The 17,269-nt window shown below is 39.6% G+C and overlaps 2 protein-coding genes across 23 annotated transcripts in view; one reads left to right on the forward strand and one right to left on the reverse strand.

The window, feature by feature from the left end:
• SCML2 (Scm polycomb group protein like 2) overlaps positions 1–12,318 on the forward strand; it is a 97,790-nt gene extending 85,472 nt beyond the window's left edge. For all 4 annotated transcript variants that reach the window (XM_058186573.1, XM_058186575.1, XM_058186572.1 and 1 more), the window contains 3 exons: positions 7,029–7,301; positions 8,162–8,325; positions 9,727–12,318. In XM_058186573.1, coding sequence (XP_058042556.1) covers positions 7,029–7,301; positions 8,162–8,325; positions 9,727–9,852 — 563 coding nt within the window. In that variant the 3' untranslated portion in view covers positions 9,853–12,318. The remainder of the gene's footprint in view (positions 1–7,028; positions 7,302–8,161; positions 8,326–9,726) is intronic.
• The window catches only part of RAI2 (retinoic acid induced 2), a 234,139-nt gene that overhangs the window by 152,872 nt on the left and 63,998 nt on the right, over positions 1–17,269 (reverse strand). For 16 of the 19 annotated variants that reach the window (XR_009155524.1, XR_009155518.1, XR_009155520.1 and 13 more), the window contains exon 3: positions 15,717–15,848. The exons of 1 other annotated variant lie outside the window; for it this stretch is intronic. The gene's annotated coding sequence lies outside the window, so the exon portion shown is untranslated. Of the gene's footprint in view, positions 1–15,042; positions 15,169–15,716; positions 15,849–17,269 lie in introns of those variants that run through there. 2 more of the 19 variants (XR_009155522.1, XM_058186576.1) reach the window with 2 other exon arrangements.

Genomic DNA, 17,269 nt, shown 5'->3' on the forward strand with positions numbered 1-17,269 from the left:
GTAAGTGGCCCCATCGTCCCTATGTCTTCTAGGGTGGAGTTTTCAGTGTCCTCCTTGGGAGTAAATGGGGCCTTTAAAGCCCTGTTGGACTCAGGGTGCACCAGATGCCTGGTCAACCTCAAAGTGGTAGAGAAGCTAGGAATAAGGCTAAGGAAGCTAAAGAAGCCTATAGCATTTTCCAAGCTAGATGGTTTGATAACGGGTGGAGTGCCAGCCACCCGCCTAATTGAGTCTGTGAAACTGAAAGCTGGGACCCACACAGAAGTTATTTGATTTATTGTGGCCCCTGGGATGAGGATGCCATGGTCCTAGGCCTGGCGTGGTAGATTAAATGGAGCCCATCTGTTGATTGGGATAGAAACAAGGGACAGATGCAAAGGAAAGTATCCAGCCTGCAAGAGTTGGATAAGAGAAGTTGAAAGTGCTAAGAAGCCACCACGCACCTGAGGTTAAGAAAGCAAAAACTGAAACCGCCAATAAATTAGAGGGAGGAGAGCCAAGGATTCCAAGAGTATTGCAATCTAGCCGAAGTCTTTAGCGAGGAGTCTGACACACTTTCACCCCACCACCCCACAGACTATGCAATTGAGTTTCTGCCTAGGACCAAGTTACCAAAACCAAAGCTATATTCAGTGACACCCAGGGAGATGGAGGAGCTTCGTAACTTCGTAGACAAAAATTTAGCCAGGGGCTTCATTCAGCTGGCCAAGTTGAGGATGGCAGCCCCTGTGTTTTTTAAATAAAAGAAAAATGGGTCCCATAGGCTGTGCATTGAATATAGAGGGCTAAACTATATTTGTGGAAAATATGTACCCCCTCCTATTGATGAAGGACATGCTGGGGCACTTCGCAAAGGGAAGGATCTTCATGAAGCTGGACTTGAGAGAGGCGTACTTTCAAGTGAGACTTAAGGAAGGGGATGAATGGAAAATGATGTTTAACTGCCCCCAGGGCTGCTACTGGTTCTGAGTGATGCCATTTGGACTGCAGATGCTCCAGCAATGTTCATGCAGCTGATAAATGATGTCCTGCATGAGGACCTGGTGTAAAGGAGTCCTGGTGTACTGGAATAATATATTAATCTATACTCAAAACAAGGAGGAGAATGTGAAATTGGCCAGAGCAGTGGTTGAGAAACTGAGGAGGGCGCAACTATACAAAGTTGTCCAAGTGTGATTTCCATAAGACCAGTCTAGATTACCTAGGGTACTAGATTTTGAAAGATAGCATAGAGATGAATCCCGGGAAGGTCCGGACGATATTAGAGTAAGAGCCCCTACGAATGAGACAATTGCAGAGTTTTCTCGGCTTTGCGAACTTCTATTGCCAATTCATCCCCACGTTTAATCAGATAGCCCTACTGATCACAAATTTATTGAAGATGAAAGGGGAAGAAAATGACTCCTGAACTGGTAATTTGAGTGCCAAGCCGCATTGGAGAAACTAAAGCGTCTTTTCACCACTGAACTGATCCTAAAGCACCATGACCCAGACGAGCCTTTTGTGATACAAGCAGATTCCAATGATATGGTCATGGGGGCTGTGCTGCTCTAGAAGAACATCAAAGAAGAGTTGCAGCCATGTGCCTACACGTCCTGTAAGCTTTTGGAGACTTGAGAGATGATAGGCCTGTGATGGCGAACCTATGGCACACTTGCCACAGGTGGCATGCAGCGCTGTCTCTGTGGGCATGCGAGCCATTGCCCCAGTTCAGCTCTGCTGCATATGTGTGTGTATCTTCCGCTGGCCAGCTGGTTGTTGGCTCTCAGCCATGCATGCGCAGGGGGCAGGGAGCATGCAGGGGAGCGCGCACGCATGCACGGGGGTGGGATGTGCACAGGGGGCATGCACGCATGTACAGGGCGCACATGTGGGGGCCAACGTGCACATGTGGGGGAGTAGGGTGCATGTGGGGGCCACACACACATTTCATTTGAGCGTTCAGGTGCGCGCATACACATTCACATGTATGCATGCGCTTTGGACACTTGGTCTGGAAAAGGCTAGCATCACTGTGATAGGCTTTCTAGGAAAAGGAAGCCTATATGGTCCTCTGGTCTCTCCTAACCCTGGAGGCAATTATTGGAAGGCAGTAGGATTCCTTTCGAGGTGTGGACAAACTTAGAAGCATTGAAGACTCCCCAAAAGCTGCCTCCCAAACAGGTCCGATGGGCCCAATATTTCAACCGCTTCAACTTCACTCTCTGCTATCTATCAGTAGGGCAAAATTTCTTGGCAGACACTCTCCCACAAATGCCACAGTGCACAGGAGGAGGTTGTCAATTCCATCATTCCTTCCAAACAAGTAGCAGCCCCAGTCCTCATGAGACAGCAGGAAGCATCGCAATCATCACTGACCAAAGACCTAATGCGACCTCTAAAAGAAGCCTTGCCAGGGATGAGTGGTTCCAACCACACAAAGGCGAGCTGTCCTTAAGGGACAAACTGGCATGGATGGGGAGCAAACTTTACATCCCATTGAGCCAGAGAACCTTAGTACTGCTACGGAGCCATGATGCAGAGGTGGCGGGGCATTTTGGATTTGTAAAAACCTTTCATCTCATAAACAAACAGTTTTGGTGGCCACGGATGAAGAAAAATGTAGAAGCCTACGTAGCCAGCTACCCTGTGTATGCTTCAATGAAGAAGGTGCCCAGTAAGCCTCCAGGACTGTTACAGGCAGTGACCAACCCCATGGCCTCCTGGGGAGAGATACCTATGGACTTTATTAGGGAGCTGCAGGAGAGTGTTGGTTATGATCTGGGTTATTATGGACTTATTCTCTAAGCCCACTTTGCGGTGTGCCTGAGTATCCCTTCTGCTTGATCCCTAGCTAGACTCTTTGTACAGCACATTATACTGACTACATGGCATTGTGAAATGCATAATCTCAGATCAAGTTTTGGCATGAATTCCTGAGCTTGTTAGGCTCCTCCCAGGGTCTTAGCTTCACCCATCACCTTCAAATGAATGGAGCCTGTGAACACAGGAAAGCAGTCTTGGAGCAGTACCTTCAATGCTATGTGAACTACCAACAAGACAGGTTTTTTTTTTTTTTGAATTTATATCCCGCCCTTCTCCGAAGACTCAGGGCAGCTTACAATGTGTTAAGCAATAGTCTTCATCCATTTGTATATTATATACAAAGTCAACTTAATTGCCCCCAACAATCTGGGTCCTCATTTTACCTATCTTATAAAGGATGGAAGGCTGAGTCAACCTTGGGCCTGGTGGGACTTGAACTTGCAGTAATTGCAAGCAGCTGTTAGTAACAGACAAACTTAGTCCGTTGAGCCACCAGAGGCCACCAGTTGGGGTGAACTTCTGCCCTTCGGTGAGGTGGCATACAATAACTCTGTACATAGCAGTACAGGTTAACCCCCTTTCGAATGGCTATCAGTGTGGAATTTGTGCCTATGCTAGAGTTCCCTCAGGAGACTCCCTATGTCGACTTTATTGGCTGAGTGGATAAGTACTTTGAAAGCCGTCTGGCCCATAGTGTGCAAAGCATTAAAAGCAGCAACAGAAGCACAGAAGAGATAGGTTGACAAGAAAAGAAGAAAGCACCTCAGAAGGAGTTTAGAATAGGGGATGAGTTGTACCTTTCCACAAAGTTCTTGCAGTTGGGGCAGCCCTGCAAGAAGTTGGGGACTAAGGTACATACTGTATTTTTCAGAGTATAAGACATACATACTGTATTTTTCAGAGTATAAGACATATAGTCTTATATAGTCCCTTAGTTTTCAGGGAGGAAAATAGGGGGTGGGAATCTGCCTACCAGATATTCATCTGGCTAGTGTCCTTAGTCTGGTCAGCTTCAGCACATTAGTTTGCTGGTTTTTAGCGTTGGGGATAAAAAACAACTTCTAAAGCACAGCTGATCTTCGGAGAGAGAAGCAATGAGAAAAGCAGGCTAAGCACGGAAGAGCGCTTCGCTTGTTAATGCCTCGTTAGGGCTGAAAAAAAAACTTCAAAAAAGCTACATTCGGAATATAAGACGCACCCAAATTTTTAGTTTCTTTTGGGGGGCTGAGGTGTCGTGTCCCACTCCTCCGCTGACGGCTGGGTCCGGGAAATCCGAATCAGGCGTGCCTCTGCAGCTCTGCCCAAAGTCCTAGCAAAGTCCTCAGAGCAGGCAGGAGACCAGTAAGTGACTTCAGCAAGATAAGTTTGACTTTTGCCTGACTCAGAGACTGCCAGAAAGTAGATCCTTTATATAGGCCATGGGGTGTGGCTCCATGACTCAGCACTCATTAAGGCCTGCCCCTCCCTTCCCTCTGTAGCCTCCGCCTCTCCAATCTTCTGATGCGAGGGTCACACCAATCAGCTGTTGGTAATAAACCCTCCTCAGGCTCACCTGCTGTGGAGGAGGGGGAGGGGTCTAGCTGCTCCGTTTGCCTGGGCATGGAGTCAGGGCTGGGGCAGGGAGATTCTCCTTCTGCAGTTTGTGTGGGCATGGAGCCAGGACTGGGACCGGGAGGCATACATTCCTCAGTGTGCGGGAGCAGGTAAGAAGGCCCCGGCTGCTCTGAGGGCGGGCAAGACACAACACTATCCCTCACCGCAGGGCCCTTCCCCCGGGGCTGACGATCGGGATGCGGTCGGGCTGGGTTCTGCTCGTGGAAGGCCCGCACCAGGTCCGGGGCGTGGACGTCGGAGGCATTGACCCAGGTGAACTCGGTCCCGTACCCTTGCCACGCCACCAGGTATTGGAAGCGCCCCTTCAGCCAGCGGGAGTCGCGTATGCTGTGCACCTCGTACTCCTCCGCCCCGTCCTCGTCGACAGCGACGGGTGGCGCCGGGCGCCGGAGGGGAGACGGCGGGGCCTCAGGGACCAGCAAGGACCGATGGAAGGCGGGGTGGGTCCGCATGGGACGCGGCAGGGTCAATCGGTAGGCCACGGATTGATGACCGCCTCGGCGAGGCGGACCGATGAACGGTGGTCAGTTTCTTCGCCGGCCGGTCGGACGGGAGATGCTTTGTGGAGAGCCACACGTGGTCTCCGACCACCAGCGGGGGTGTTGCCCGTCGGGAACGATCGGCGACCCGCTTGTAGTCCTCCTTCGCCCGATTCAGCTGCCGACGCACCATCTGCTGGACCGCGTGCAACTCGGAGAGAAAGGACTGTGTCTCGGGAACCGGGGAGTCCGGGGGCGCCAGAGGGAAGAGCCGCGGATGGTACCCCAAGTTGGCCAGGAACGGGGTGGTCTGGGTGGAGGTGTGTTGGGAGTTGTCTGTTTGTAGCTGCTGCACAATCAGCGCCAGCTGTTGCTGATCCATCTTGTAGATGTGTGAGGAGTCAGGCAAGATGTCGTGTCCCACTCCTCCGCTGACGGCTGGGTCCGGGAAATCTGAATCAGGCGTGCCTCTGCAGCTCTGCCCAAAGTCCTAGCAAAGTCCTCAGAGCAGGCAGGAGACCAGTAAGTGACTTCAGCAAGATAAGTTTGACTTTTGCCTGACTCAGAGACTGCCAGAAAGTAGATCCTTTATATAGGCCATGGGGTGTGGCTCCATGACTCAGCACTCATTAAGGCCTGCCCCTCCCTTCCCTCTGTAGCCTCCGCCTCTCCAATCTTCTGATGCGAGGGTCACACCAATCAGCTGTTGGTAATAAACCCTCCTCAGGCTCACCTGCTGTGGAGGAGGGGGAGGGGTCTAGCTGCTCCGTTTGCCTGGGCATGGAGTCAGGGCTGGGGCAGGGAGATTCTCCTTCTGCAGTTTGTGTGGGCATGGAGCCAGGACTGGGACCGGGAGGCATACATTCCTCAGTGTGCGGGAGCAGGTAAGAAGGCCCCGGCTGCTCTGAGGGCGGGCAAGACACAACATGAGGAAAGTGTATCTTATACTCTGAAAAATACGGTAGGTCATTTCTCTATCATCCAGATTGTGAATCCGGTAATGGTGGAATTGAAATTGCCAAAAAATCACAGGCACATTCACCTTGTGTTTCATTGTAGTTTGTTAAAGCCCTTCTGTAGCTTACCATTGAGCCTCCTTCAATCATGGATAGAAGGAGAAAGACATTTTGAGGTTAAGGGGATACTTGGGGAAGTTGCAATATTTAGTCTGATGGGTTTTCCTTGGCAGAAGCAGAATGGGAGATGGCAACAAATGTCCATGCCCTCATGCAGAGGTTCCATGTTAGGTATCCGGACTGACCCCAGTAGGTTAATTAGTTGCAAAGAGATCATGGTATAATAAAACATATTGTTTTGTAGGATTAATCAACTTTTTGGAGGGTCGGTGTGTCATGGTTGACTCGTTACATAGTCCTGCTCACAACCAGGCAACAGTAATCAGAGGGGGAGGGAAGGCATTGGAATGTAAGGCAGGCTTGAGAGGGGGAAATTTAGAATGCAAATGTGCCAACTGGAAGCCTGATATAGACCAAAGGTGACCGGCTGAGAATGTCTGAGGCAGACAGACCATTCCCAAAACAAAGTGAGTGCAAATGATTGGTGACAATGGGAGATCCAAGGCGAAAAGGGAAAGTTTTCCTATGCTGTTTGGCATGACATCATTAGAACTGGCTTTTCTACTTCTGTACCCATATGGAATCTTCAGTAAAGTTATATTCTTGGTAAAAAAAATATCCCAGAAGTTTCTTTTGCTGTCTAAACCAGTGGGACAGTTGACACACAGGATGATTATTTGTTGCATACAGCATGCAAAAATGCCTTTTCTAAACTTTGGCTTCAGCATGACAATCCATACTTATTTCTTCATCTTTTAGACAGCTTACTATCAATGTCAAGAAATTTGATAACTTGGATCAGTTTCTTTTGTGTTTCTTTTTTCAGTATTTTCCTTTTTCCCCAAAATTACCATAATCTTTCTGATTCAAATGACAGAGTGGCCAGTAAAGTTAGATAATTAATAATATCATATTCCTTGCAGAGTTGTTAACCTATTCATCTTGGTAAAGTTTTCTTAAATAGGGAATGTTTATATTAAAGCAAATTTTTCAATAAAATCTTTATAATACATATCACTTTACTAATAATCTGGTTGTGTTAAATTCTGTATAGCAGAAACCATGCCAAATGAAGAAACGTCCAAAGAACACAGCTTTGTCAAGAATTCAATGGATTCTGCACTTAATTCAGTCACCCTGTCAAGTTCTAACAATCAGAATTCCACTGAATATTGTACTTCAGGGAACACAGCCTATTTTAAGCATTCTCTTCCTTCAGTATCTGCTACCTCAAGCACAGTACCAAATCTACAGAAATTATCAAGTGCTACTGGGAATAAAAGTTATTGTGAATTTGCCAGAAAGAGACTGCAACAGAGGATTGAAGGTATTCTTGAACTTTTCTAAAAGTTCATGGTTTGTTTGTGTGCACATCTATATGTATATTCATAAAACTGGCTCTAAAAGCACTTTATTATTCTAAGTTTATAAAAGGAGTCAGCAAATTTAGCAGACATATCAAACCAGAATCTTCACTTTGCTCTATTGACATCCTTATTTGGCAAAGGCTGTGGGCAATTAATTTAGCATTATGGAAGGAAGGAAGGAAGGAAGGAAGGAAGGAAGGAAGGAAGGAAGGAAGGAAGGAAGGAAGGAAGGAAGGAAGGAGAGAAATTACATAGATATTATACTTGTCTGTTTTCTGCTTCTGGATTTCTCTTTGAGGTAATCCCTATGTTTTAATTGAATCACAACATACTCTTATTATTTTTGCCAAAATGAACACTTTTGCTTTGTTTTATAAATGCTATTATACATGTTGTTCTTTGAAGGAAATCCAATACAGAGGAGTTTTAAAAATAAACATGTATGATTAATTACTAACAGAAACAAGCTACTATCATGGCCTTTCTAACTAAGTATTCTCCAGATGTGCTAAAATAATTTACAATACGTTCAACTGATATTCTTGGAAGTGGTCATAATAGGAATTTGGGGAGCCAACATTTGGAAGCCACCAGATTGGGAAATATGCCTTCCCATATTTGTCTGTGTGTCTGTAGCTCATAACTGCATTAACAGTAGCAAGATATTTTCAGATTACGCTTATAAAATGAGAAAATAATGGGGGACGGTTGTTTTCTATTCACCAATAACTATAAAAGCTATTTGAATGTGTGCATGTATCCTTAAAATGCCTTGGTTATTTCTCCAGCTTCTTCAGTTTCATCCTTTTGTGTGTTTAAGCTGCAAGTTCTAAAACAGGACCTGAACTCAGTGCACTAAAACAGGAATCTTCGCATCTCTTCAGCAAAGACCCTTCAACATGGTCAATTGATGAAGTAATGCGATTTGTAGAAGAAGCAGATCCTCAGGCATTAGCACCCTATGCCGAACTCTTCAGGAGACATGTAAGTAAAGTACAACTTATTTTTAATAGTGCCTAGAATCACATGAAATAAAAAAAAATCCAATATATTCCTGAAATCTAATAGCTTTTTTCCTCCAAAAGAGTATTGAAAGCAGAAAACCACTATTGTAGTTTGCATTAGAAAAGAGTTTTGTGTCAATGTAAGTTCTACTTGATACAGAATTATCTTTAAACAAAAAATTAGTCCTGATGTTCCATGAATTCTTGCCGTGTTTGGGGGAAACTATTATTAATTACACAAAAATATACAGAGAAAAATCTTAGAACAGGGAAACATAACTTGATATGTGTGAAATGTTCTTCGTGTTCTGTTGAAGAATTTGGTAGGATTAAAATGGATTCCAATTAGTTTACCTATTTGTTAGTTTCTGTTTTCTAAACTGGTATCATATGTGAGTAAGGTCATTGGGATAATGTTATGGTGACAAATAATTTATTAGAACTTCTCTTGATCAGAGACAGGATTGAAAAAAAGAAAACCAGATTGTCAAATTCCAGATGCTGCTTCCCCCATCAGACTCAGAAATCAGGTGTTTTTCACTTTAGACAGGTCAAAGAGGGATATGATGGATGTGGGTTCGGAAGACCTGAGGGTCTGGAGATGTTTCAGGCCACTAATATTTTGACCTTGAAAAAAGTGTTAAATGTTTATCCATCACCAGCATGGAAATGGATTCAGTGCTGTTCTGACAGCTAGTAAAATGAATTGTTTAAACAAAAATGAGAATTGAAAGAGCACAGATTCAAGCTTCTGCAGATTCAAAACAGACAAATTTGCTTTTCATCTGGTATGTAACGTTTGCTGTTCCTACTTAAAGGTGTTGCAGCATTTATTTATTTAACTTGTATGTCACCTGATTCCCAATGAACCTGGGCAACTCAACCACAAACAAAGAAATTATAATTAAACAGTTTAAAGATAAAAGATGGCAAGTTGAGAAACCAGATGGAATAACATGAGGGGTCTTACTCTCTCTCCTCAAAGGCTTGGGTAAACCTTTTCCTTAGGTCATAAGATCTGGACAAGGTCCTAAAGCTCCATGTTCTGCGTTAAGGAAATGGACGGTGTAACCATACCAGATCCAAAGCTGCTTTGCCTAGTTCGAGTCATAATACTACAGCTCTATATGTATAGCTGATTCTGTAAATAAATTTGAAATTGTAATATACATATTATATAATTGTTATTTGTAATTTTTATAATATAAATTCTGAAGATTTGTCAATGAAAATTTCCAAGATGTTTAGATTTGAATTTCTGTTTTTCTCTTGGAAAGGTGATAATGTGGGAGAAAGAGTTATGTTGTGTCAGTCAGAATATTGTGTCAATATTCTTGTTCTGAAATTGATCATTAATTATTGTCATCTTGTTTCCTCACAGGAAATTGATGGGAAGGCTCTTCTATTACTGAGGAGTGATATGATAATGAAGTATATGGGTCTAAAACTGGGCCCAGCATTAAAACTATGTTATCATATAGAAAGACTTAAGGAAGGAAAGTTCTAGGAAAGTGAATGCACAGTGATAGTATTGCATTTTAAGTCAACAACCAGTCAGGTTCAAAAGAGAACAATAGGGCTGAAACTGCCTGATCGAATGGATCAAAAAATCTCACTCAGCTCACAAAGAAATTTTCAGCATATTGTTTCTACTAATCTAATCAGAAAGAAATATCGTAAATCAGCATTGTTTTATAGATACTTCTTAAATATGGGATTTAATGTTAAAAGTTTCACATTATATTTAATAACTTTTTAAAATATGCAGGGAGGAAGTAGTGCTAAGAGTATTTATATGAGAAGCTGCAAAATACATTCTCACCTCTTCAGCTTCAGCTGATGCATTTTCATTCAGAACCAAAACAGCTAAATTCCAAAGGATCTTTATGTTTTTAAAAAAATCAAAAGTAGAGGGTTTTTTTTTTTGGTTTTTTTGCAAAAATGGCTGAATTTCTATGCTGGGATGAGGAAATATTATTTTTAATTAAGTAATTCTTTAATTAATACAATCACATACATGTGAAGCAAATTTCCATTAAAAAAATAGCCATATACTTGTAAGTTTACGTTGTGTGCAAAAAACAGATAAGCTCTTTTTTTTACAAACTTAAATTATTAAAATACATTTTTGCAGCATGTTGACAATTTAAGGAGAAAATTACTTTTTTAAGAAGGAATTTCTTATGGCTGATTTGAACAGCCAACTCCGAAGTGAGCAAATAACTTTCAGTTTTCTTACAATGATATAAGAAACACTGTATTGAAACATTCCATCTAGCATAAACATATGTTCATGCACTTGTATATTTATGTGTGTGGGTTCGTGTGTGTGTGTGTATAAATATATATTTTGTACATAGTATTCAAGGTTTTTTAAAGAGTGAGTTTTAAAGGTATTTTTGCACTGTGGCAGATGATGAACTGCAGGTTTTTTGTTCATTTTAAAGCATAAACAAAATATGCATTATACATTTTATCCTTAGTTTATAGATGTTGATATATCATCAAGCTGTATCCTAAGACCAATCGCATTTGTTCCAGTAGAACATAGGGTTGAGATTCCCTGGTGGGGACGTAGTGAATTATGGAAGATAATTGCCTAATCAGGTTTCCTTTTGCATTCTAAAATATGATTTTATGCCACCAGGAAGGAACACAATGACACCCACCATCTTGTGTAGGATCCTGAAGGATTTCAGCATGTATAGAGTTTCTAATTAATTGCAAAACTTTACCTTCAGTCACCTTTCACTGCATGTGAATAGTGTTTGCTGGATGTATGTGTCCTCATACTGTTCATTAATGCCTGTCTGGTTTGTTTCTCATTTCATGGAGGGAGAGGGAGAGAAGTAGAAGGGAAAAGAAGAAATAATTGATGGACAGATTCATACAGGGCAACTTGGGGTACTATGCAATATTCCTGAATTCTCATGTTGCGCTGAGCCATTTTATCCCCGGAAAATATCTGGAAATGAATGGGATGATGGGAGAGATATTGAATGTCTTTTTTTATTTTGCGTCTCTTAACATCTTTCAGATATAAAAAAAGCCAGTAACTTCTTTTAACAAAGGAATTGAATTACACTTGGATATATAATTCATCCGAATCTTGGTGTTCTATCTGTAAGTTACAAAAAGTGCTGATAATAAAATACCTTGCCGTCACTGCCAATATAATATCAGGGACAATTTATGTACTTTTGTTGAATAGAGGATCAGGCGTTCCATTTGTCAAAGTGTCACTAGAAAAGATATAGTCCTGAAAGGAATGTAGTTTTTATATTTCTTACTGCCTTTTTATATGGAAAAAAATTCTAGTTAAAATACACATTTGTTGTTTAAAAATGCCTTGTTTATTGTGTATTAGTGTATTTATTAATACACTAATTACTCAGGTTTAGCTAAAATGGCAAACTTGCAAACCATTTTTGAAGCAATGTATTCCTTTAAATGACTGAAACTGAATTTAAATGAAATCACTTTGGTGATGTCCTATTTTCTGATGAACTTCTGGAATTCATATTATATCAGCAAACTTTGCTTGTCATAAGAGGGTACAACAGCTCCAATATATAACTTTCTTTAACCATTGCAGTTATTTATATATGCTCAGGTATTTAAAAATAAGCTATAATGACTGTGATATCTTTCATATTTTTTGATGCCTATTTCTCTCAGACAAAGTTACATAAACACACCTATTCATCTCATTCTGAAACATGATTGCTTATATTTGGCATATAATAGTGTTTGTGATTTTTAAGGGTGACATATATTATGCCAATGAACTTTTCACTGGTACCATGGGAATTTTTTTTCTCCAACTTGCATCTATATACTTCATAAATTTCTTCTAGAGCAGGGGTGTCAAACTCATGTTGTCATGGCGGCGTCACGTGACATATCATGACTTTTTTCCCCTTTGCTAAACTGGGTGTGGGCATGGCCATGGCCAGCACGTGATGCATCCGGCCCACAGGCCGCAAGTTTGACAGCCCTGTTCTAGAGAGTTGAAGGGTGTGTTGGACGTGGGAGAAAACAGTCAAATTTGATACTAAATAGGACATTTAATATAACTTATTTTAGACACTGTTAAAAGATATTTTAAAATTGTATTAAAATACCAATCGTTCAAGAATCTAGTTGTTTTCTGTACTGGATTGCAGACAAAATGTCACAAATGTCACTCAAGGAATTTTATATGTTAAAAGTGGTTATAAAACATAAACACAATATTTTTGACCATGAGGTTTTTCTTATTCATTTTGCTAATATGTCTTTGAATAGTGCAGATAATGTATACTACATTTATACAAACCTTTATATAAAACAAATTGTTTCTGAAATTTTAACTTTGCATATGACATGATATAAATTTAGATATATTTTTCATTATTTTCAATTGGATGTCCTCATCTAAAGAGAAAATAAAAGTTTCTTGATGTTTACTTGTCAATTATTTTTATTATGTAATGTCTTAAATCTGTAACTGACTCATTACCGTGTTTGGTAGTTACTAATTCCTCAATTAAAATATATTGTGGTTAATATAATATACATGGTTTGAAAGGATCTAATATTTACAGAGATAATCTGAGTAAAATTTTAAACACTGATGTTAACATACTGTAGATTATCACCTTCCTTCAAAAATAGAATCATCTAGGTTGGATGTGGATATTTGAAATAGAAATAAAAAATCAATACAACTGATGGCTGTAATAGTTATCAAATTAAATAATTCAAGTGCTTAAAAAAATTCTGAATGTTCTTTTTGCATAATCCACAGAATTTAGAAGAATCCACAGAAGAGGCAAGAATAAAATCTAGAGGGCAGTCTATTTGTCAATTGCTTATTCCAGAATTAAAAATAAAGATCCTCTAAAGACCCCACACAAGTTTAGTATGGTAATAAACTTTTCATGAAGTATCTGAATTTTTAACATGCTTGTAAGTGTAGGGTTCAGGTGATGCAGTGTGGTGGTAAAGGTGTTGATTGGGACCAGAGAGGTTTAGTCACTGTTTAATCAGGATTGTTGTGATAATCATTAGAGGAGAGAATGCTGTCCATACTGCTTAGAGCCCCTGAAGGAAGGCAGAATATAAATCTAAATAAATTGGAACATTCTAACTGTCCTTTTATTTGCACACATGAAATGACAGGAAGAGCAGGTAGTTCAAGTGCAAATTATTTGCATACAGAAAGTACTAAATTCAGTCATAATGCTTCCAATATAGTGCTTTTCCAAGCACTATAAATAGCACTAAACCTGTAAGTCAACAGTTTGTTGTCTGCCCACAGAATACTTGGCCCAAAACAAAGGCATCTGATTCCCCCAGAGTTTGCTGCATTTTGTATGACCTACAGTACAGAGTGGAATGCCAAACAGCCATCCCAATAAAGCAGTGCACAAAACAATACAATGTTTTTGCTGAAGCAGTTTTAATGATCTTTACTACTCTTAAGCCTAAAACTAGATTTCCTTTTGAGAATAAGAACAATTGCAGCAATCTGAAATGATGTTCAAACAGTAAGACTTAGGCCTCTTGCAAATGTGGATAGTGCTTTTCGGTGGATAGCAGTAGTGTTTCTAAATTCCCCTGTTATGCTGATGAACCATATGATTAGCAAAGATGTAATCAGTTGATAATGAAATGAAAACAAAATGGTGTCAAAATAGTATCTGCTGCTTCCTTGTAGGAACATACTGCATTAGATGTAATCAAGACAATAGTACAGCTAGCAGAATTCTTTTGCAAATGAAGGCAAATATATGTGTCCAAAAGTGGTGGGTTGCCCCCCGGTTCAGTCTGATTCTTGCGAAGCGGTAGTAAAATCAGCTGGAGGCTCCGCCCACCCGCCCAGATATCATTATGGTCGATCTGTGCATGCACAGAAGCTTTGTGCGCATGATCCCATTGTGAACCGGTAGTAAAGGTAAGTAGAACCTACCCCTGGTGTCCCAAGATAATTTTGTAGGATACAATCTGAGTCGGTCACTGGGACCAGAAGTGTCACCAACACCTCTGGTCCCATTTATCAACTCAGATTGGATTCTGTAGAACTCTTTAGCTACAAATCAATGAAAAGATAAAAGACAACAGACTATTGGTATAACACTAGGAGCAATGAGTTGGGTATAGATTAGAACAATTAGAATGTTCAGCAAGGATTTTGGATTGCTAAGCACAGAATGAAGATGTTCTTTAGATGTCTCATTAGATGTCAAAACTAGATAAACTGCTGTAGGTTTCAAATGTTAGAAACAACTTCTAGTGCTATTGTTATAATTCAAACCATTACTAATTTTTCAGATTATAACATCAAAAAAAATGCTCAGTTAGTTTTTGAAAGGTTCTTTATAAGAGAGATTCTATTGGCCAGATGTAAAATGTCCATATGTGCAAAAATGTGCAATTTTTATCTTCTTCAGTTATGTTTATATCTTAGATTTATCATAGAAATTGAGCCATTTGCCCCATACCAAATTATGAACAGTTAGTACATGGAAAAAAAATACTGTGTTCTACTGTGACATTATTTCAAACAAAATAAATCACACAGTAGCTTTTATATCATGGGAAAACAATTAAATGTCTGAATTCAAAATCTGTAGATCAATCTTACAGCAGTATTAGGAAAATTGCAGTATCAGTTTTTGCTAAAAACATGCACATGTACATATAGCAAATACATATGTGCAAGTTGGTTATAAGCAAATCTGAGTTCCTATTACTTGATTCCTCCCCTTCCTGTCCAATAAATAAGTGTGAATTCTGTATTTCATATTGAGAAGGAATTCAAGACTTCCCAGTTCAATGGCTGCAATAAAAAAAAAGTAATAGCTTCTTTTAATGTGAAACAAGATTGGAGTGGCACCATCCCAACAAAAATAATGTAAATTGATAAATCCTGACTACATTTTATTATATGAGTATCTTAATGAATGCAGTCATCTATAAACAGCACTGTAATTTGATATGATTTATAGTTTCATTATGTTGGCAGTTGAGTACTTTAGCCTGCACTTACTGTGATAGATAAAAGAAGCAACATAACTTTTATTATCATTTATGTTTTTGCTTCTTCAACACATTAAAAGGAGCTAAAATTAATTTTATTTGACTGCAAAATTTTGGTTTTTGTGCATACAAAATAATAAAATCAAAACCCAGGAAACCAAAGTTAAAATAAACATTTCATAGAAAGAAGAATTGCACTAGTTAAAAAAAGATTTCCACCAGAATTTCAAACAATATTGCATCAATGCTGTTTCACCAATATTTCAAGTCTTACATCATCTTCAAATTAAGATAAGGAAAATGTACAGAACCACATGTTATCTGCATAGTAATGAAAATTCACTTAACCTCTTGGATGAAATTTCCAATTATGTCATGTTCCTCTTTAATGCACAACGAATTCAATCCTCCAGGTGTCAGAAGTTAACATACCATGAGTTATGTTCATAATCTCCCAAATTCCTATCCCACCAAGAAGACCTAAAAAGATAGCATAATCAATAGTACTATAAGTCATACAGAAGTCCAACAGAAATATAGTATAAGACCATATCTTTTCTCTAAGTGGATTTAGATAGAAAATCAATTGTGACTACTATTTTCATGTTCAAACCAAGGCAAAAGCCAAGCATAGTGAGCCAGCCATAGTTTATCTGCTGATTAGTTTTATTACAATCACATGCACTAATATTTTACAAAGCAGATTTTTTTTTATATTATTGATTTTCTAATTATAGTTTAAGAAAGACTTCAAGTTAAAGTGAATGATACCTCTTTTAAGAGTCCTATAATAAAGACTTGGCTCTGACCATTCATTTTCTAGTTAACTTGCTTAAATTAAGAGAAAAATATGCTAATATTTTCATTGATCCAGGACCATAATCATACCCTCAAAGCCATAATCAGAATGAACAATTGCAGAAAGTTCATCAATAAGTTCCCTGAATGTAGAACCAAACTGAAAATAAGCACAAGGGATTTGTATCTATGAAGCATTATGAATATTGTATGAATAATGTAGTGTTAGACTGTCGCAAGTCTAACAATATTCATAATACTTCATAGATGCAAGATTTAGATAGATACAATATTTCTTCCAACTTTCCTGTGACTCCAGTATAAAAGAATTATTGTAAAAAGCTCCATTGATTAACTCCTTCCAAATACAAAGAATACAAGAAGTATTTTTTGTCTTCCCGTTCTAGAATAGTTTCAAAACTGGATCAGAGTCTTCATAACAAGTAGGATCCATTAGAGGTCATTAACCACTGACTCAGTCATTTACCCATTCATTTCACTACCAAAATTCAAGGTCCTATCTTCAGTCTACCTATGTATGCTCAAAAATGTGCCTCATTTTAAAAACGAGGTACATAACTAGAAATATCTCTCCAAATTACTAGGAATCCATAAGGATTTGTAAGCCTCTAGGATGCCATGCTTGTATGAGTTAGAGATTAAGTGGTTAAACCCAGTGTCAGACTTACATTTCAAGTTCCACTGTATTACATATTTTGTTATCTTTCAAAAATATCAAAGCTATTATCAATATAGTGGCTCAGGATGCAGTGTACAGTAGAATAAAGTAGCGTCCCTGTGCTCTGTCATAAGGGTGAATGATCGAGAGGCCACTGTAGCTGTCATAACTTTGAAACAGTTGTATGTAGTTTTGTGGTGTCAATCATAACTTTGAACCATCATTAAGTGACCTGTCATTTCTCCAGGTCTACCTCTACATCGTTTTAAACATTTTTTTTAGACTTTTTTTTGCTAGAGAAATCATTACTATAAGATTAATATAGGTAGTCCATGACTTATAACAGTTCATTTAGTGACTGTTCAAAATTACAGTGGCACTGAAAAAAGTGACTTATGACCATTTTTCACATTTATGTTGCAGC

This window comes from Ahaetulla prasina, chromosome 5 (genome assembly GCF_028640845.1).
Source record: "Ahaetulla prasina isolate Xishuangbanna chromosome 5, ASM2864084v1, whole genome shotgun sequence".
Taxonomy (NCBI): domain Eukaryota; kingdom Metazoa; phylum Chordata; class Lepidosauria; order Squamata; family Colubridae; genus Ahaetulla; species Ahaetulla prasina.